The sequence below is a fragment of the Ovis aries genome, chromosome 1, assembly GCF_016772045.2.
Source record: "Ovis aries strain OAR_USU_Benz2616 breed Rambouillet chromosome 1, ARS-UI_Ramb_v3.0, whole genome shotgun sequence".
NCBI lineage: Eukaryota > Metazoa > Chordata > Mammalia > Artiodactyla > Bovidae > Ovis > Ovis aries.
This window is the reverse complement of record NC_056054.1, coordinates 260,699,710-260,715,921: the sequence shown is the minus strand read 5'-3', so window position 1 is coordinate 260,715,921 and position 16,212 is coordinate 260,699,710. Positions and strand designations below refer to the sequence as shown.

General features: G+C 43.8%; 1 protein-coding gene across 1 annotated transcript in view; it reads right to left on the bottom strand.

Moving 5' to 3' along the window:
• Nucleotides 1-16,212, bottom strand: part of PCP4 (Purkinje cell protein 4) — a 68,270-nt gene that overhangs the window by 23,069 nt on the left and 28,989 nt on the right. Inside the window, exon 2 of the mRNA XM_027960682.2 lies at nucleotides 11,959-12,010. Within this exon, the coding sequence (XP_027816483.1) occupies nucleotides 11,959-12,010 (52 nt within the window). The remainder of the gene's footprint in view (nucleotides 1-11,958; nucleotides 12,011-16,212) is intronic.

Sequence of the window (16,212 nt, the reverse complement as noted above, 5' to 3'; positions counted from 1 at the left end):
GAGCATAGTTCTTTTATAACATTGTATTAGCTTCTTGTTGCTATTGTTCAGTGGCTCAGTCATGTCCGGCACTTTGCGACCCCATGGACTTCAGCACGCCAGGCTTCCCTGTCCATCAGCAACTCCTGGAGCTGGCTCAAACTCATATCCATTGAGTCAGTGATGCCACCAAACCATCTCATTCTCTGCCACCCCCTTCTCCGCCTGCCTTCAATCTTTCCCAGCATCAGGGTCTTTCTAATGAGTCAGTTCTTCACATCAGGTGGCCAAAGTATTGGTGCGTCAGCTTTAGTATCAGTCCTCCAATGAATATTCAGGTTTGATTTCCTTTAGGATTGACTGGTTTGAGTTCCTTGCAGTCCAAGGGACTCTCAAGAGTCTTCTCCAGCACCACAGCTCAAAAGCATCCATTCTTTGGCTCTCAACCTTCCTTATGGTTCAACTCTCACATCAGTACATGACTAATGGAAAAACCATAGCTTCGACGATACGGACCTTTGTTGGCAAAGTGATGTTTCTGCCATTCAGACAAGCGAATTAGCTATACGTGTACATTCATCTCTTCTTTTTTGGATTTCCTTCCCATCTACTGGAACCTCTTAAGTGGTAACTGGCTTCTCCAACAGCAAACATTCCCAGAGGGAAAAAGCAGAAGCTTCCAGTTTCCTAAGGTCCAAGCCAGGAAACTCATAGGCCCCCCTCTGCTGCATGCTGTTGGCCTGAGGAGCCTCAGCTGCCCTGAAGCAAGAAGAGGGACTTAGAACTCTCCCTCCACGGCCCAGAGAGTCAGCAGCAATCTTTCATCCTCTTTAAGTCTGACCCCAAACCAGGAATCACACAAAATCACAACCAACACACAAAGTGATCCAGGAATATGTGCCAAGGCCATTAAAAAGTAAAGAAAACTTTAAAGAGAGGGAGGTTTTACCCCTTGACTTGGAAAAGTTCTTAGATGTAAATTTTCATACCTAAAAAATTCCCAATGATCTATCTGCTTGCTTAAACCAGGGTAGCAGTTTAGAACGTGCTGAGGGCGGGGGTGGGGGAGGTGGGAAACGTATTGATATTGTGAAATGAATAATACATAATGAACTGACTTTCTTGGGGGGTTGTGCAGTGCATGACACGTGGGATCTTAGTTCCCTGACTCATGAGCCCTGCAGTGAATGTGCAGAATCTTAACCACTGGACTGTCAGGGAAGTTAATATTGAATTGTTTTTAAATAGGAGTTTGTATGTGGTACCACTCAGGCCAGTTACATGGCAGGCAAAATGTGCAGGGACCCTAGGGAAGTGACCAGGCTTGACTGAATGATCAGCTTAATAAGTTTTAACAAGGAGCCCAGGTTTTCTTTCTTTCTTTTTTGGCTGTGCTGGGTCTTCATTGTTACATGTGGGCTTTCTCTAGTTGCGATGCAACTAGCGAGGCCTTATTGCGATGGCTTCTCTTGTTGCAGAGCACGGGCTCTAGGCACACATACCTCAGTAGTTGTGGCTCCAGGGCTCCAGAGCACAGGCTCAGTAGGTGAGGCTCATAGGCTTAGTTGCTTTGAGGCATATGGAACCTTCCTGAACCAGGGACCAAACCCGTGCCCCCGCACTGGCAGTCGAATTCCTATCCACAGCACCACCAGGCAAATCCAAGGAGCCCGGGTCCTCAGTTTTTCCCTGGACCCTACAACTGATAACAGCTGGCCCTGTCTTTGGTCCTTAATAGAGAGAAAGTGAGGTAGGAGGCAGCAACTGAAGAAGAACTAAGGCTGAGCTTGTAGGGGCTTGTCTTCCAGAGCCTGGGCTGGGTGACATCGTGCCAACCTTGAGACAAACTCGGCTGTGTGGTGACCTACCGCCTTTGCTGCCCTGTCTGCCTCTAAAGCGGAAGGCACCTGCCCTCAATGAGGCAAAACCACACTGATGCAGCCTGTTTGCTAGATGACGTTTTAGCCCAGGGCCAACAAAATCCACTATCACATTCTGAAGTCACTCTTAAGGAAAGGATTCCAGATAAAGAAAATGTGAGACACACACACACAGAGGAATACTACTCAGCTGTATAAAGGAGTGACATTGTGCCACTTGCAGCAACATGGATGGACTGGGAGGGCTTCCCAGGGGGTGCAGTGGTAAAGAGTCTACCCACCAACTCAGGAGACGCAGGAGATTCAGGCTCAAACCCTGGGTAGGGAAGATCCCCTGGAGAAGGAAATGGCAACTCACTCCAGTATTCTTGACTGGAAAATTCCATGGACAAAGGAGCCTGCTGGGCTACAGTCCATGGGGTTGCAAAGAGTCAGACATGACTGAGCATGCATTCATGCACGCACGGGTGGACATGGAAGGCATTATGATAAGTGAAATTAAGTCAGAAAGAGAAACACAAATACTGTATAATATCTCTTATATGTAGAAGCTAAAAAAATATGACAAACTAGTACATGTGACAAAAAAGAAGCAGACTCACAAATATAGAGAACAAACTAGTGGTTACTGGTGGGGCAAGGGAAGGGGGAGGAGCAACATGGGGTAGGGGATGAGCAGGCACAAACTATTAGGTATAAATAAGCTACAGAATATACTTTACAGCACAGAGAATACAGGCAATATTTTATAATAACTATAAATGGAGTATAACCTTTAAAATGTGAATTGCTATTTTGTACACCTGTAACTTACATAACATTATACACTATTTACTTTACTTAAAAAAATTTAAAGAGGATTCAGAGCTAATTTGTCCCCAGCTTGTCAGAGTGAATAAAAAGTGGTCACTTCCTGAGTATAAGGGACCCATTTAGGAAAGAATAAAAATTGTACTTGGAGTGAAATAGCACCGTTTCCTGGCTAAATTGTGTAAATTGAGCCAAATCTTGGCAGTTAATTATTATTGATTGGAAACGCCAACTCATTACTGATTAAGAACGTTGGAAGAAACCAGTTGCTTTGCATGGATTTTGCAGAAACTCAAAACAACCCTCTGGGGCTCTCCCCAAAGCCACTTTCTAGGATCACTGATGAGAGCTTTCAGGTGAGACCAGGGAGACGTCTGCCTGCGGGTCTGGGTGAGTCTGTGGTTGCTCTGAGGATGCCTGCAGACCTTCACAGGCACAGGAGACTTCCTTGTTCTGCACAGCTTGGACAGGAGAGCAGGTCCCACCTAAGAGGAAGTCCAGTGCCTGAAGGCAACTCAGCCCACTCTCTTGCCTAAACACACTGACTCCCAAGAAGGAACATGACCTGTGAGCTTCTCTAACGCTTTGTAATCACAGATGCGCCCCTCTGATAGGAACCCTACAAATCTCAACATCTTATCATGGAGCGCAGGCTGCAGGTGTAGCAAATTCTCTCTTCTGAAAAGCTGCTTGTTGTGCAAATTAACTTTATACATAAAATTATGAATGTATCACCTGCTGCTTAAAAAAGCAAAACATATTCAAGTACCTGAGAAGTATTATGTCCATACAAATAATTGATAAGCAGAATAAGAAACATTCCTGTCTCCTGATGAGGGCAAAGGATAGATCATCACTCTCCAGGTACAAGCTCATAATTCACAAGCTTCAAAAGATCTTCAGTGGGAATTCTTTCAGCATAATTTATAAATTCACATGGGCCTTCTCTGTACAATACAAAAATTCTTATCTGCAGTTGGTCTAAAGCTATCTAAAATTTAATCTCAAAAAAAAGAAAGGAAGCAAGGAGGGAAGGAGAAAGGAAATACAGATAAGCCCACAAATTAGAATATTGCTTCAATGTTTTACTTTTGAAAATTGACGGGCTGTCCCTATAATAGTCTGTGACCACATATGTGCCAGAAGCTAGTTAACTAAATTGATGAGATGATACTGCTGTTGAGACCATGGTTTCCAGCTTGGCTAAGATGTAAGTCTATTAACCTCCTTCAGTGCTATGGACTCTGACCACAGCCCAACCTAGCTGCCCATTTACACCCCAGACCCCTGGTCAAGAGAGAACTCAAGACAGCGTGGACATGGGGATGAGCTGGTGTGTTTGGACCACAGGCCAGATGACCCGCCATCTTTCTTGTGATTTATGCAATCTTGGGGCCTATCTCCTGACTCCCCAAGGAACTTGGGCTGATATAGCCTCCCCCACTCCCCTCCCAAGTCTGCCACAGAATCGGTTGTGCATGAGAACATGTTAGGCTATGCAAACACCCACAGACATAGAGAACTTGAACCAGGAGCAGGTAAAAAGCTCCACATCTATTAACAATGCTTCAAGCACGTTTACTCCAAAGACAATGGATTAGAAGCATTGTGTTTATCCACGGTATTTACTTGCACACTGAAATTATCATAAGGCTCAACCTGAAGCAGGGGTGCAGGGGGATATCAATCAATCAGTCACTCAGTTGAGATTGGCAGTAATAAATTCCCTGTCAGCCCTAATCCCTAAAATAACCTTTGCAAAGAATCAATTCACTTGTTGAACAATATTACTCATTGATCAGGTCTGTGTGGATACCCTGATGGTTTAAAGGCCTGGCCTTCTAAGCAATTCCAGTTTCATTCTTTCCTCATCTGGATCAATATCAGAAGCTATCCATCCATAGCTTCCTTCTGGAATAGAGAAGCTTCGGAGCATTCCAAGCTCATAACACAAAGGTCACGTCCTGTGAATAGTATTTGAGAGCCATGTTAGCACAGTATTTCATCCATTCTTGTTTTGAAATTTTTTCTGGTTACTTCAAATATAGAAAAAGAAGAAGGAAAGGGCCAAGTGACCCCTGATGGAGACCAGAGTGATTTGATGTTTCACACTGAGAGCTCTGTGGTGTTCAGGGCAGCACGCACAATGCATCAGTCCAGGTGAACTCAGGCCTTCCTGCAGGTTTTACTGCTCTACCAGGAAGCAGATTTAGAACTTTCTGTCCTGGGAATCGTTGCACCCCTCAGTGATTGATTATCTAGAGACATGTTTTTCCCATAGCCAGATGCAGTTTAACCAGCACGTCTCTGAGACCCGTGGCAGCTCAGCATTCCAGGTTACCATTTTCCCTGTTTCAAAGGGCTGAGAGGCTCTGCATGCTGAGCTTCCACCTAAACTCATATTGAGATTCATGCAAAATTAACATATTACATCCTCAGAGTAGAGGGGAACTGCACAGTGCCCTGGCTTCCAGACCCCCGCTCACAGCAGCTTACCGAAACATCCAAACCCCACCCCCCCCCCCCCCCCCCCCCGCCCCGACCCAGCCTCAGGCACCATTGTCCCGTATTTGAAGCAGAACCAAGTCACATCTCTGCCATAGACAGTAACAAGGCATGATCCCTCCGTAGCCTTTGTGGAGATTGCATTTTCTCCTCTTGCCTTCCAGCCTAACCTCCCCAGACCAAAGAATCAGACCAGCCCTGCAGCACCTCCTGCCAGAACTGGCCTTCTCTCTTAAGCATGGTAGTGAGCATTCAGTCAGCTCCTTTCTGTCCCCAGTTCCAAAGGTGTCTTTCCCTACTCCAGGCTGATCTTCCATCCTGTGTACAAGACCTTGCCCCACACACCTCCACAAACCAAGGAAAGGAGCCAGAGGAAATGTAGCCCAGGCAAAATCTGTCCATGTCGATTTGTGGTCATGGAAAGGTCAACAAGATGCCAAAAGAAAAAAAGGGATATCTGCTGGGTGCCCTGGAGCCAAGGGGGTGGGTGCGGGCAGCATGGAACGTGTTTTGGGAATAAATATTTGAACTTTAGTTCTTATTTGAAAAATCAGACTCAAATTAATGCTGCTGTATCTGTCTATGTCTATGAATGCAAGTCCTTTTCAATCAGTTTCTCCACATACTTGATAGCAGAAAAATCAAGTTGCAGCGTGTGTGTCTCTGTTCCCTCAAAATCAAAGGTGAGATAAACTTAAATGTGATTTTTGACTTTATTCAAAACAAGGAGAGGATAGTACCCATCTTTGACCTTATTCGCTGTTAGTAACTATAATCTCATCAAAGCAAACTAAATCTTGGATGCTCCTAGTACAATCCCACACCTACTAGAACCTTCTCAAGCCATGACCTCTTTTCCAAAGAAGTACCTATCCAAGTATGGTGCTGTATTTTTGCTCAGATACTCAAGAATCCGCCTGCCGATGCAGGAAATGTGAGTTCAATCCCAGGTTCAGGAAGATCCCCTGGAGAAGGAAATAGCAACCCACTCCAGTATTCTTGCCTGGAGAATCCCATGGGCAGAGGAGCCTGGTGGGTTACAGTCCGTGGTCTCACAAAGAGTCGGACACAACTGAGCACACACACAACACAACTCACATCTCAAAGAGATGACAACTGGGGTAAGCCCCACAGGTATTTCAGAAAAATACCTTCCTTCTGGGTATTTACCTACAGCCAGGACTGGGTGAGGAGATTCTCTTATCAAACTCAGTATGCCCATATGCCTTTCACCTCCAAATGCAGACTTTTGGAAACAAATATATCACAGCTCACTAAGTCAAGAGAAATCCATTCCAGTTTTAGAAATTCAATCTAGCTTGGGTAAGCCTCCAAGCACTAAAAGTAAGCTCCATCAGACATTTATTACTCATAAATCTTTCCTTGAGATTGGAAGTCACCCAGCAGCCACTCTCCTTCCAGTATTTTCCCACTTTTGTTCATCAATAAAGAAATTTAACTCTTACAGTCTCTCTGAACAATGAACATCAAGATATAAGTCTAGAGACACAGCCAAATTATTGTCTTACAAAATGAAACCTTTTGGTTGTGCCCAACCCTGAATATTCGTTGGAAGGACTGATGCTGATCCTGAAGCTGAAGCTCTAATACTTTGGCCACCTGATGCAAACACTCAACTCACTGGAAAAGACCCTGACGCTGGGAAAGACTGAAGGTAAAAGGAGAAGAGGGTGGCAGAGGATGAGATGGTTGAATGGCATCACCAACTCAATGAACATGATTTTGAGCAAACTCTGGGAGATAGCAGAGGACAGGGAAGCCTGATGTACCGCAGCTTATGGGGTCACAAAGAATCAGACACAGCTGAGTGACTGAACAACAACAAACTGCTGACTAGTGGGAAATAATCTGGTTCAGATGATTGTGCCATGTTTGAATTGAATGTAGCAGATGAATTGTAACCGGAGCTCTGAAGTGGCGTTTCACTGAAGTGGAGAGTTATATGGGTTTCCCTGGTGGCTCAGACAGTAAAGAATCTGCCTGCAATGCAGAAGACCCACGTTCGACCCCTGGGTCAGGAAGATCCCCTGGAGAAGGAAATGGCTCCAGTATTATTGCCTGGAAAAATCCCATGGACAATAGAGACCGGCAGGCTATAATCCATGGGGGTCACAAAGTGTCAGACATGACTAAACAACTAACACACGCACATAGGGAAGTCCTATGTGCAAAAAAAATGAAGCTCTTGGCCAAAACTACTCAATCACAAAGATACTTTGTTCAGATAAGAATGAAAATCTCTGAATTATCAAGATACTAATGAATTAATTTTTTAATTAAAAAATAATACAACTCTAGTGTTTCTGTGGGAAAAAATATGTCTTCACTCTGCAGGTAAGATGAGGACTATCTGGGTTGTGTATCCAGAGGCTGGTGTACTGGAGAATAAGGACAAGTTCAAGGTTGTTCTGTATAGTATGGGGTGGATATATGTAAAATTTCACATCAATAAATACCACGGCAACAACAACGACACAAAAATGAATCTTAGAAGAACCCAGATTCCTAGCCAATGACCCTTTTGAGATAATATTTAACAGTATTTCAGCAGAGCTCAAGAGTTTAGATCCCACTGGAGTTTAATGCATCTGACTTGTGTCTTCTGTAATCCAGATTAGAATTTCAAGGCACCCTAAATTCACTCCCATGGTCCTCACTATGTGTATGTTTGTGCTCAGTTGTTAAGTTGTGTCCAGTTCTTTGCACTCCATGGACTGTAGCTCACCAGGATCCTCTGCCCACGGAATTTTCCAGGCAAGAATACTGGAGTCGGGTGTCATTTCCTGCTCCCAGAGACCTTTTGGATCCAGGGATCAAATTCACATCCCTTATGTCTTCCAAACTGGCAGACAGATTCTTTACCATTAGCACCACGTGGGAAGCCCATAGCCCTATAGTCTTCATTGGTGGTGGTGGTCTAGTTGCTAAGTCATGGCCAAGTCTTGTGACACCATGGACTCTGGCCTGCCAGGCTCCTCTGCCCAAGGGACTTCCCAGGCCAGAATCTGGGAGTGAGTTGCCATTTCCTTTTCCAGGGGATCTTCCCAACCTAAGGATTGAACCCATGTCTCCTTCATTGCAGGCAGTCTCCTGCATTGCAAGCAGATTCTTCATCAACTGAGCCACCAGGGAGCCCCCTATAGTCTTCATTGCTTTGTGCTAAATGGAGACCTCAAGTAAATTTATAATATTAGAATTGTAGTCAACTAATGACATTTTGGGATGCTCATTTTACAATTAATTGACTACTATTCTGATCTCATTACATTATGATAATCTGTGCTTTGTATTTCTACTCTCATGGGTCCCTGTTTCTTCAAAACATGTAGATAGCTTCATTTGTATTAATAGGAAATATATATATATTAAGATAAAAGATCTCTTGAGACACCCATGATGACAGAATAAAATGAATTCAATTTCAATGGGATGTAATATTAGGTTAAAACAGAAATTCCAAGATGATCTTCTCATATTGCATATTTAAGAATAAGGAACTAGGCAGCTTAGATTTTTAGGAAAACATTTAGACCACTTCTAGAAAACTTTACCCCCAATTTAATATTTTAATGAAATCCACATATGTATATCACACATGAGCAGTTATATCTGAAATTAAGATAAAACATGTTAATAACAATTTGAATGTATACAGAGCCATGAGTCTTTATCAAATAATCTTTAACCATCAAATAGTCTTTATCAAATGAATAGCTTCTAATATCTAGAATTATATAAAGAAACACTTTATTTGTAGCATCTTGAATTTTTCCTTTCTGTTTACTTTTAGACTTCCAGAAAAGACATATGCATTTTTCACTAGAGTAAATCCATTTTTATTGGAAATGAATTTCATGCTTTATAATACGAGAAAGCAGTGTCTTCTGTAACAGCTGATAATCCCCTCGGCGCAAAGCACTGAGCACACAGACTTGCTTTGAAGGACCTGTGGATGCCAAGGGAAAGCCAGGCTGCAGAGCTATTGAGCGCAAGGGACCTAGTCCGGCCTTGACCTCCACTCTGCCAGACCCCAGACTCCAGCCTCCTCCCACATGAGCCGTGAGTTCCTAAAGCAGCAGTTCTCAAAGAGCAGACTGGTTACCCTGAGGGGACTTCCTTCCTTTCAGGGAGCGCACAAAACCAAAATCATTTTTATGATACTAAGGTATTATATTATCTGATACTTTCAAATTATGGTGCTGGAGAAAACTCTTGAGAGTCCCTTGGACAGAAATGAAATCAGACCAGTCAATCTTAAAGGAAATCAACCCTGAATATTCACTGGAAGGACTGATGCTGAAGCTCCAATCCTTTGGCCACGTGATATGAACAGCTGACTCACTGGAAAAGACCCTGATGCTGGGAAAGATTGAAGGTAAAAGAAAAGGGCACCAGAGGATGAGATGGTTAAATAGCATCACTGCCTCAATGAACATGAATTTGAGCAAACTCCAAGAGGTAGTAGAGGACAGGGAAGGCTGGCATGCTGCAGTCCTCGGGGTCACAAAGATTCAGACATGACTGAGGGACTGAACAACAACAACGTGTGTACATGCGAAGTTGCTTTGGTTGTGCCTGACTCTTTGCCACCCTATGGACTGTAACCCACCAGGCTTTTCTGTCCATAGGATTCTCCAGGCAGGAAACTGGAGAGGGTTGCCTTTTCCTTCTACAGGGGATCTTCCCAACCCAGGGATCAAACCCACGTCTTGTGTCTCCAGCACTGGCAGGCAGGTTCTTTACCACTAGTATCACCAAACAACAACAACAAGGTATTATTTGCTTTTTAAAATCTTGTCCTCTCATAAGTGCACAGTGGAATTTTCTAGAGGCTACACAACACATATTACAACAGACTGAACGTAGAAGCAGCTGTCTTCTAGGCAGCCAGACATTACAGCTATTTGCAAAAATACAGAACTCTTCCACTGTCTTGCAAAAGTATTTTTTTCTGTCTTGGAAAATATTATTACTTTTTATTTTTAAAATGTTATCTATGTTAACATAGGCTTGTCACTTTGTTTTTAATGAACAAACAAACCCTTTAACAATTTCTCCATTTTAATTTCTAATATGAGAATCATCAGTAGATATAGCCAACAAATCAGAAGTTCTTTGGGGTCTTTGAGAATTTTTAAGAGTGGAAAGAAGTTGTGAGAGCCAAAAGGTTGAAAACTGCTTCATGAGGGCACATCTGAGAAGACTTTTGACCCTAAATCCCATGATACCAAGGTTGGCAGGTTCCATGGATGTTAACTCCATTGACAAGATGGACATGAATCTATGAACCCAGAAAATCAAGAAACTCCTGTGTGACAGTCCATCCTTCTCTGTTTGAGCAGCTCTCATTTTGCTCCTCTCTGCTCTCTGAACTCCTTGCTAATAAACCCACCAACCTGCACCCACGCAGAGAAAATGGGAAAAGCCGTGGGCATCAGAAAAGGCTTGCCAAAGAGCGCATTTCCTCCCCCACCCTCCCTAAGCCCCCAGGTCTGATCAAGACATTCTTGGGTACCAGTCCCTCTTTTTATTAATACAATGAACTTTTCACCCTCCAGGACAAAGGCCCAAAACAGGTGAGTGAGTCAGCAGCCACAGATGAGTGACCCACCACAAAACGTTCTAGAACTTTAGACTTGCTCAGGCCCCATTAAGATTCGAAACGGAGGGTCCTAAGTGGTTTTCAGGGCCCTAAGGAGTTTTTACAGCTGGGATCTGAGACTGACATAATCTACAACTGGATGAGCAGCATCAGCTTAAATTCCATCCAGCAGGAAGCAAGGAGTAGTTTTCCATGAAAGGGGAGTTCATTTTGTAATAAACAAAAAGTTGGAACACCCAGGGTCGGGGAAGATCCCCTGGAGAAGGGAATGGCAACTCACTCCAGTATTCTTACCTGGAGGATCCCATGGATTCCACCACCAGAGGAGCCTGGTGGGCTATAGTCCATGGGGTCACAAAGAGTCAGACACAGCTGAGTGACAGCACACACATACAGGAACATCCAGAGCTCAGCCTCTCCAGGACCACAACCCCAGCCCTGGGTGCTTACTGGGTCTTTATTCTGGTGACCAGTCATCCTCCACTACAACCACTAAAGGTAGGGAGCTGGCTTCTTTCCACGAAGAGTCCATGCTCTTCCCTTTCCCAGCCACATCCCAGCTCCTCCACTGCCATTCTGTTTCAACGATAAAATTTAATGATCCTTCCTACAATTTAAGGCTGAGGTGGAGACTGGAATGGAGAATATAAATGCTCTGGTCTCTTCTATTACTTTTATCTTCTGTGAATCCGTGCAGTGACACTGATCCAGGACCTCCCCCAACCAGCACCCTGCTCTATATACGAGGGAGAGCGAAGCAAGTTTTAAACCTCCTTTCCTGTGAAGTTGAGTGCTTCACAGTTTTCAAAGCACTTCTCTCATTTGATCTCATTTTATCCTCACAACAACTCGGGTGATTCTCACCACCCCTAATGAAGAAAGCAGAGAACTATATTTGCATCGTAATTATCATGTTGCCCAGAATGGGTGTCCTCCTTTGGGAAGCAAACTGATCTTATCCACTGCGTTTAGCTCAGTTTGTTTTTTTTTTTTTTTAAACCAGACCATGGTGCCCACTTTGACTTGCTAAAATCCACTCTACACCAAAGTGCAGGCGTAGATAGTGGCCGATTTGGCTGAAAGTTATGATCCACACCTGCCATGTGCCCAAAGCTACAGACAGGAAATAAGTAAGTAGTTAGACTATTCATGGGGTCTTACCATTTTCACCAGATGGCTTGTCTTTTCCATTGGTTGTCCCAGCTCCTTGTCGCTAAAGGTGTTAAAAAAGAAAGAAATTGTTATCAGTCACTTTCAGGATTATTTTCGTCTCTTTCATTGTTTCCAATACTTCTTGCATCATATCAATTTCTATGTCACTTTAGCTTAAGATGGTTGAGGCATGATATTTGTGTGACCAAGAAAAGATCAGTCCAAGACAGGATGTTTTGAAATGTCACAGACTGCCTCCCTGGACCAGAGCCACTGTTCTATGAATTCAGTTCACTAGTCACAAGGGATAGCAGACAGGATACTGTTGATGGAACATAGCATCAACAGAAACACGAGGGAAGTAGCAAAGAGTCTGCGCCAACTGCGACAAGATCAGAGCTATCACTTTTGTCAGTGATTACACTGCCACATTTTTATTCCAATCACTATGTTCAATGTCTCATCTTCAGATATATGGTAATCAATTTTAAAAAGTCCCATGTCAATGGCCAGAATCTCCTCTAGCGTTAGGTTACTTTTCTGTCCATGTTTATGCCTATCTTGTGTATTTTCAATTTACTAGGTTGGCCATAAGGAATGTTTTATGGTTAGTCTTGAATCTTTGGGCAAGATTCTCTGGATATGTGGCCTGGGGAGCTATGTGCAATGTATTGCAAATGCAGGCATATAAGCATGTTTCCTCAAAGCTTATCCAGAGACTACTTTTAAATAACATGCTGTTCGGAATCATTCTAGTCCATGGAGACAGAAGTATTTTGTCAGTCCCGTTTTCTGGTCATCATTGGAAAACATACTATAAGTTGAGAAAAATAAAGTGATTGTAAACTCTCTAGTTTTCAGGTGCAGAAAAAGAGGCCAGGCAGGGAGCTGATTTGTCCAAGTTCATGAAGCTGACTGGTGGTGCAGTCAAGGCTGGAGATTGGACTTCCTGCCAAGCTTAGTACCTTGCAGGAATAGTCATCATTATGTAACTCTCTGATGGGATCCTGGAAAGAGAAGCAAGGCACTGACCAAGTAGAAAATCAATATAGGTGACTCCCATCAAGGATCAGAATGAACTTAAAGTCTATATTTGAGTCCAAGACTTCAGCCTAAAGCAATATTAAAAAAAAATTATTAGTTCCTATTATTGTCCAATGTTTTCATGAGAAATTCCTAGGTCCTTGGCCAACCCTTGATTAATAGAAGCTGGATCATCTGGAAAAATATTGCTTGCATGTTCTGATTACTGTAAATAAATATGGCAAATGAATGATAGAGGCTTATGTGAACAAATTTAACCATCCCTGTGTACACTTACTATCTGGTGCAGATGATAACTCAAGAGAGAGGAAAAGTCAAGCCTTCCATTTATTACAAATCCCACCACACACATGCCACACACACACACACACACACACACACACACACACACACACTCTATGTACACACAGACTCTATCTCAGTCAATGAGAAGTACAAATGCCCACCCAGGTCAGGAGAGTACTCTGCTTCATTCCAAGAAGAAAAACCACCTCTCTCTGGCAGAAAGTGGAAGGAAAGCCTAGATAAATGTGGGTTCCTTCTTCTTATTTAATTTTAAACATTTTCTCAGAATCCAGACCTGCCCATGTTCCCATGGAAGAAAAAGGTTGCAGTACTGGCCAAACATCCACTGATCTTCAATAAATTTCTTCTGTATCGTTCCCTGTATCATAGCATCTTTATCTAAAGCACTCAACTTGTAACACCTCATCATCTTGATTTAAACCAGATTACACATTGCTTAAATACAGTAGATTTGTAAGTGAAAATGCCACTTTACTCTTGCCTGTTGTTTACTCAGTTTCATTTTTTTAAAACAGGAAGCTGGTAAATTTGCTGTGCAGGATGGAAATCTGATCACCATTGTGAAGGATCAAAAGAGACACAGCAGCCAGTTACAGGTTGAACCGCTCCAAGGTTTAAACTCTCCATCCTTCCCCACATAGTTCATAGAAGACTCAGAAGACAGGGCAAATTCCACAGAATAAAAGGACAGGGTTTTAGAGCTGAATAAAGCAAATTCAATGGCATACAAATGCAAAATAGGTGCACATCCAGCTCCATTATCTTTAAATGCCTTAAATACTGACAGCTTTCAAATGTCCTGAATACTTCATTCCATAAAAGATCACCTCTAAGAAACCTGAAGAAAACCAAAATGAAACGTGCACTGGGAAAGAAAAGGGGTTCATTTTCTAAGAATTTCTAAGATAGGAGTTTTGTGTCAGGTCTTATTTGATGGAGGCAAAATGAAGCTGATAGATGTCATAAGGAGCTTGTGTCTCGCATCAGAAAATGATCCCTACAAAAAAGAACTAGTCATCCAAAACATCTTGTTTCAGAATTCTTTCAGACCTGGCGACATTTTTAAGGCAAGGCTGAGAACAGTGAGGGGAGCAGTCAAGAGGGCTCTTGTTCCTGTTCCAGGGGTCTCCAGGGTCATCACTGGTGATTGTTTTATCACTAGGGAAGAAGCTGAAACTCCCCTGAACCAAGTATCTGGAGGGGGCCTGAGTCAAGCTGGGGCTCAGTGTGCCGAGGCCAGACAAGCTCCAGGTGGTCCTGGGCATTATGGGCTTAGTAAATTACGACAGCATCCTTAACCAGGCAGATACCACCGTGGTCCTCATCAGCATCACTCTACACACTGTATCCCCAGGCACAGAGGACTTGCTCAAGGTCACACAGCTGGGAAGTGGCAGAGCCTGAGCTCCAACCCAGAGGCTCTGGCTCCTTAGTTGACCTTTTAACCACTGAGCCTGCATATCCTCTAGTATCCTTCTGAGCCCACCCCACCTCCACCCAACACACCAGCAGGTGGGGAGATTGCTACATGGAGGGCAGACAGTACCACAGAGAAAAATAGCTTAAGAAAAAATGTATCACCATCCAACATGCTGCTTCTATCACCAACAGGAAGTGTGGGCTTCCCTGATGGCACTAATGGTAAAGAATTCTCCTGCCAATGTGGGGTACACAAGAGACCCAGGTTCAATCCCAGGGTCGGGAAGATCCCCTGGAGGAGGGCATGGCAACCTACTCCAGGATTCTCACCTGGAAAATTCCATTGACAGAGGAGTCTGATGGGCTACAGTCCCGGGGTCGCAGGGAGTCAGACACACCGCTGAGCACACACACACTGATGGCCTCTGCAGAATTTCTCAGGAAGTATAAGAGCCCTGTCTAAGGACGCAGCCCAAAATGTTAACATGACAGCATTGGAGGCTCCTTCTTCTGCAGCACAAGCAGGAGGCTGGAGGATGCTGGGGGACTCTGCGGAGCAGCCAGGAGGGAAGGGGATGTGAGCCAACAAGGCAGAACCATGGCCAGGAGAGGTGTTCTCTGGGTTCTCAGTCCTTAAATCCTCACCCAGCAACTCCCACGGGTCTTGGGAGGGAGGTTTCCTTCCTCAATGGTGTTAACTAATACAAGGATAGCGTTTCAGAGTTTGATAAATTCCAATCAAGTAAACAGACTTGTAGACACCATGGGGGAAGGAGAGAGTGGGACAAATTGAGAGAGTAGCATTGAAACATATACGTTGCCATATGCAAAATAGATAGCCAGTGGGAGTTTGCTATATGACACAGGGAGCTCAACGCCGCGCTCTTTGACAACATTGAGGGGTGGGATGGGGTGGGAGGTGGGAGGTTCAAGAGGAGGGGACATATGTATGCCTCTGGCTGATTCATGTTGATGTATGGCAGAAGCCAACACAACATTATAGTGTAATTATCCTCCAATTAAAAATAAATGAATTTTTTAAAAGGAGCCTAAATGAAGAATAAGCATATATAGCTTCTTCTTACAATCCAACATAATGCTAAGTACTCATAAAAAGGCAGGACTGGTTTTCAAAAGTATGATTCTTAAAGTGATTTTCCCTGTCAGTCCCCTGACACCAAGGGCTACGGGGAAATGACAAGGAACATGTCTTAGCTTGGCTTCCCAGAAAGAAAAGTGCAAGGCAAGAGCAATTTGTGCTACAATCTAATTGGGAAGGGAGGTTCCAGGAATGAGTGGAGAGGAAGGGCAGTAGGGCCCAGATAGCTATGCAAGGAAACGGCATCAGGTAGGCGCTGCCAGGGGCACCCAGACCCCAAGACTTTGCCCTCCAGCGATGCTCGAACTGTGTTCGAGGACAGACTCCCAAGATCCATCAGCTCCCATCTCTCACTGGCCCGAGACATGCACCATGGAGCTTAATTCCCAGTGCTT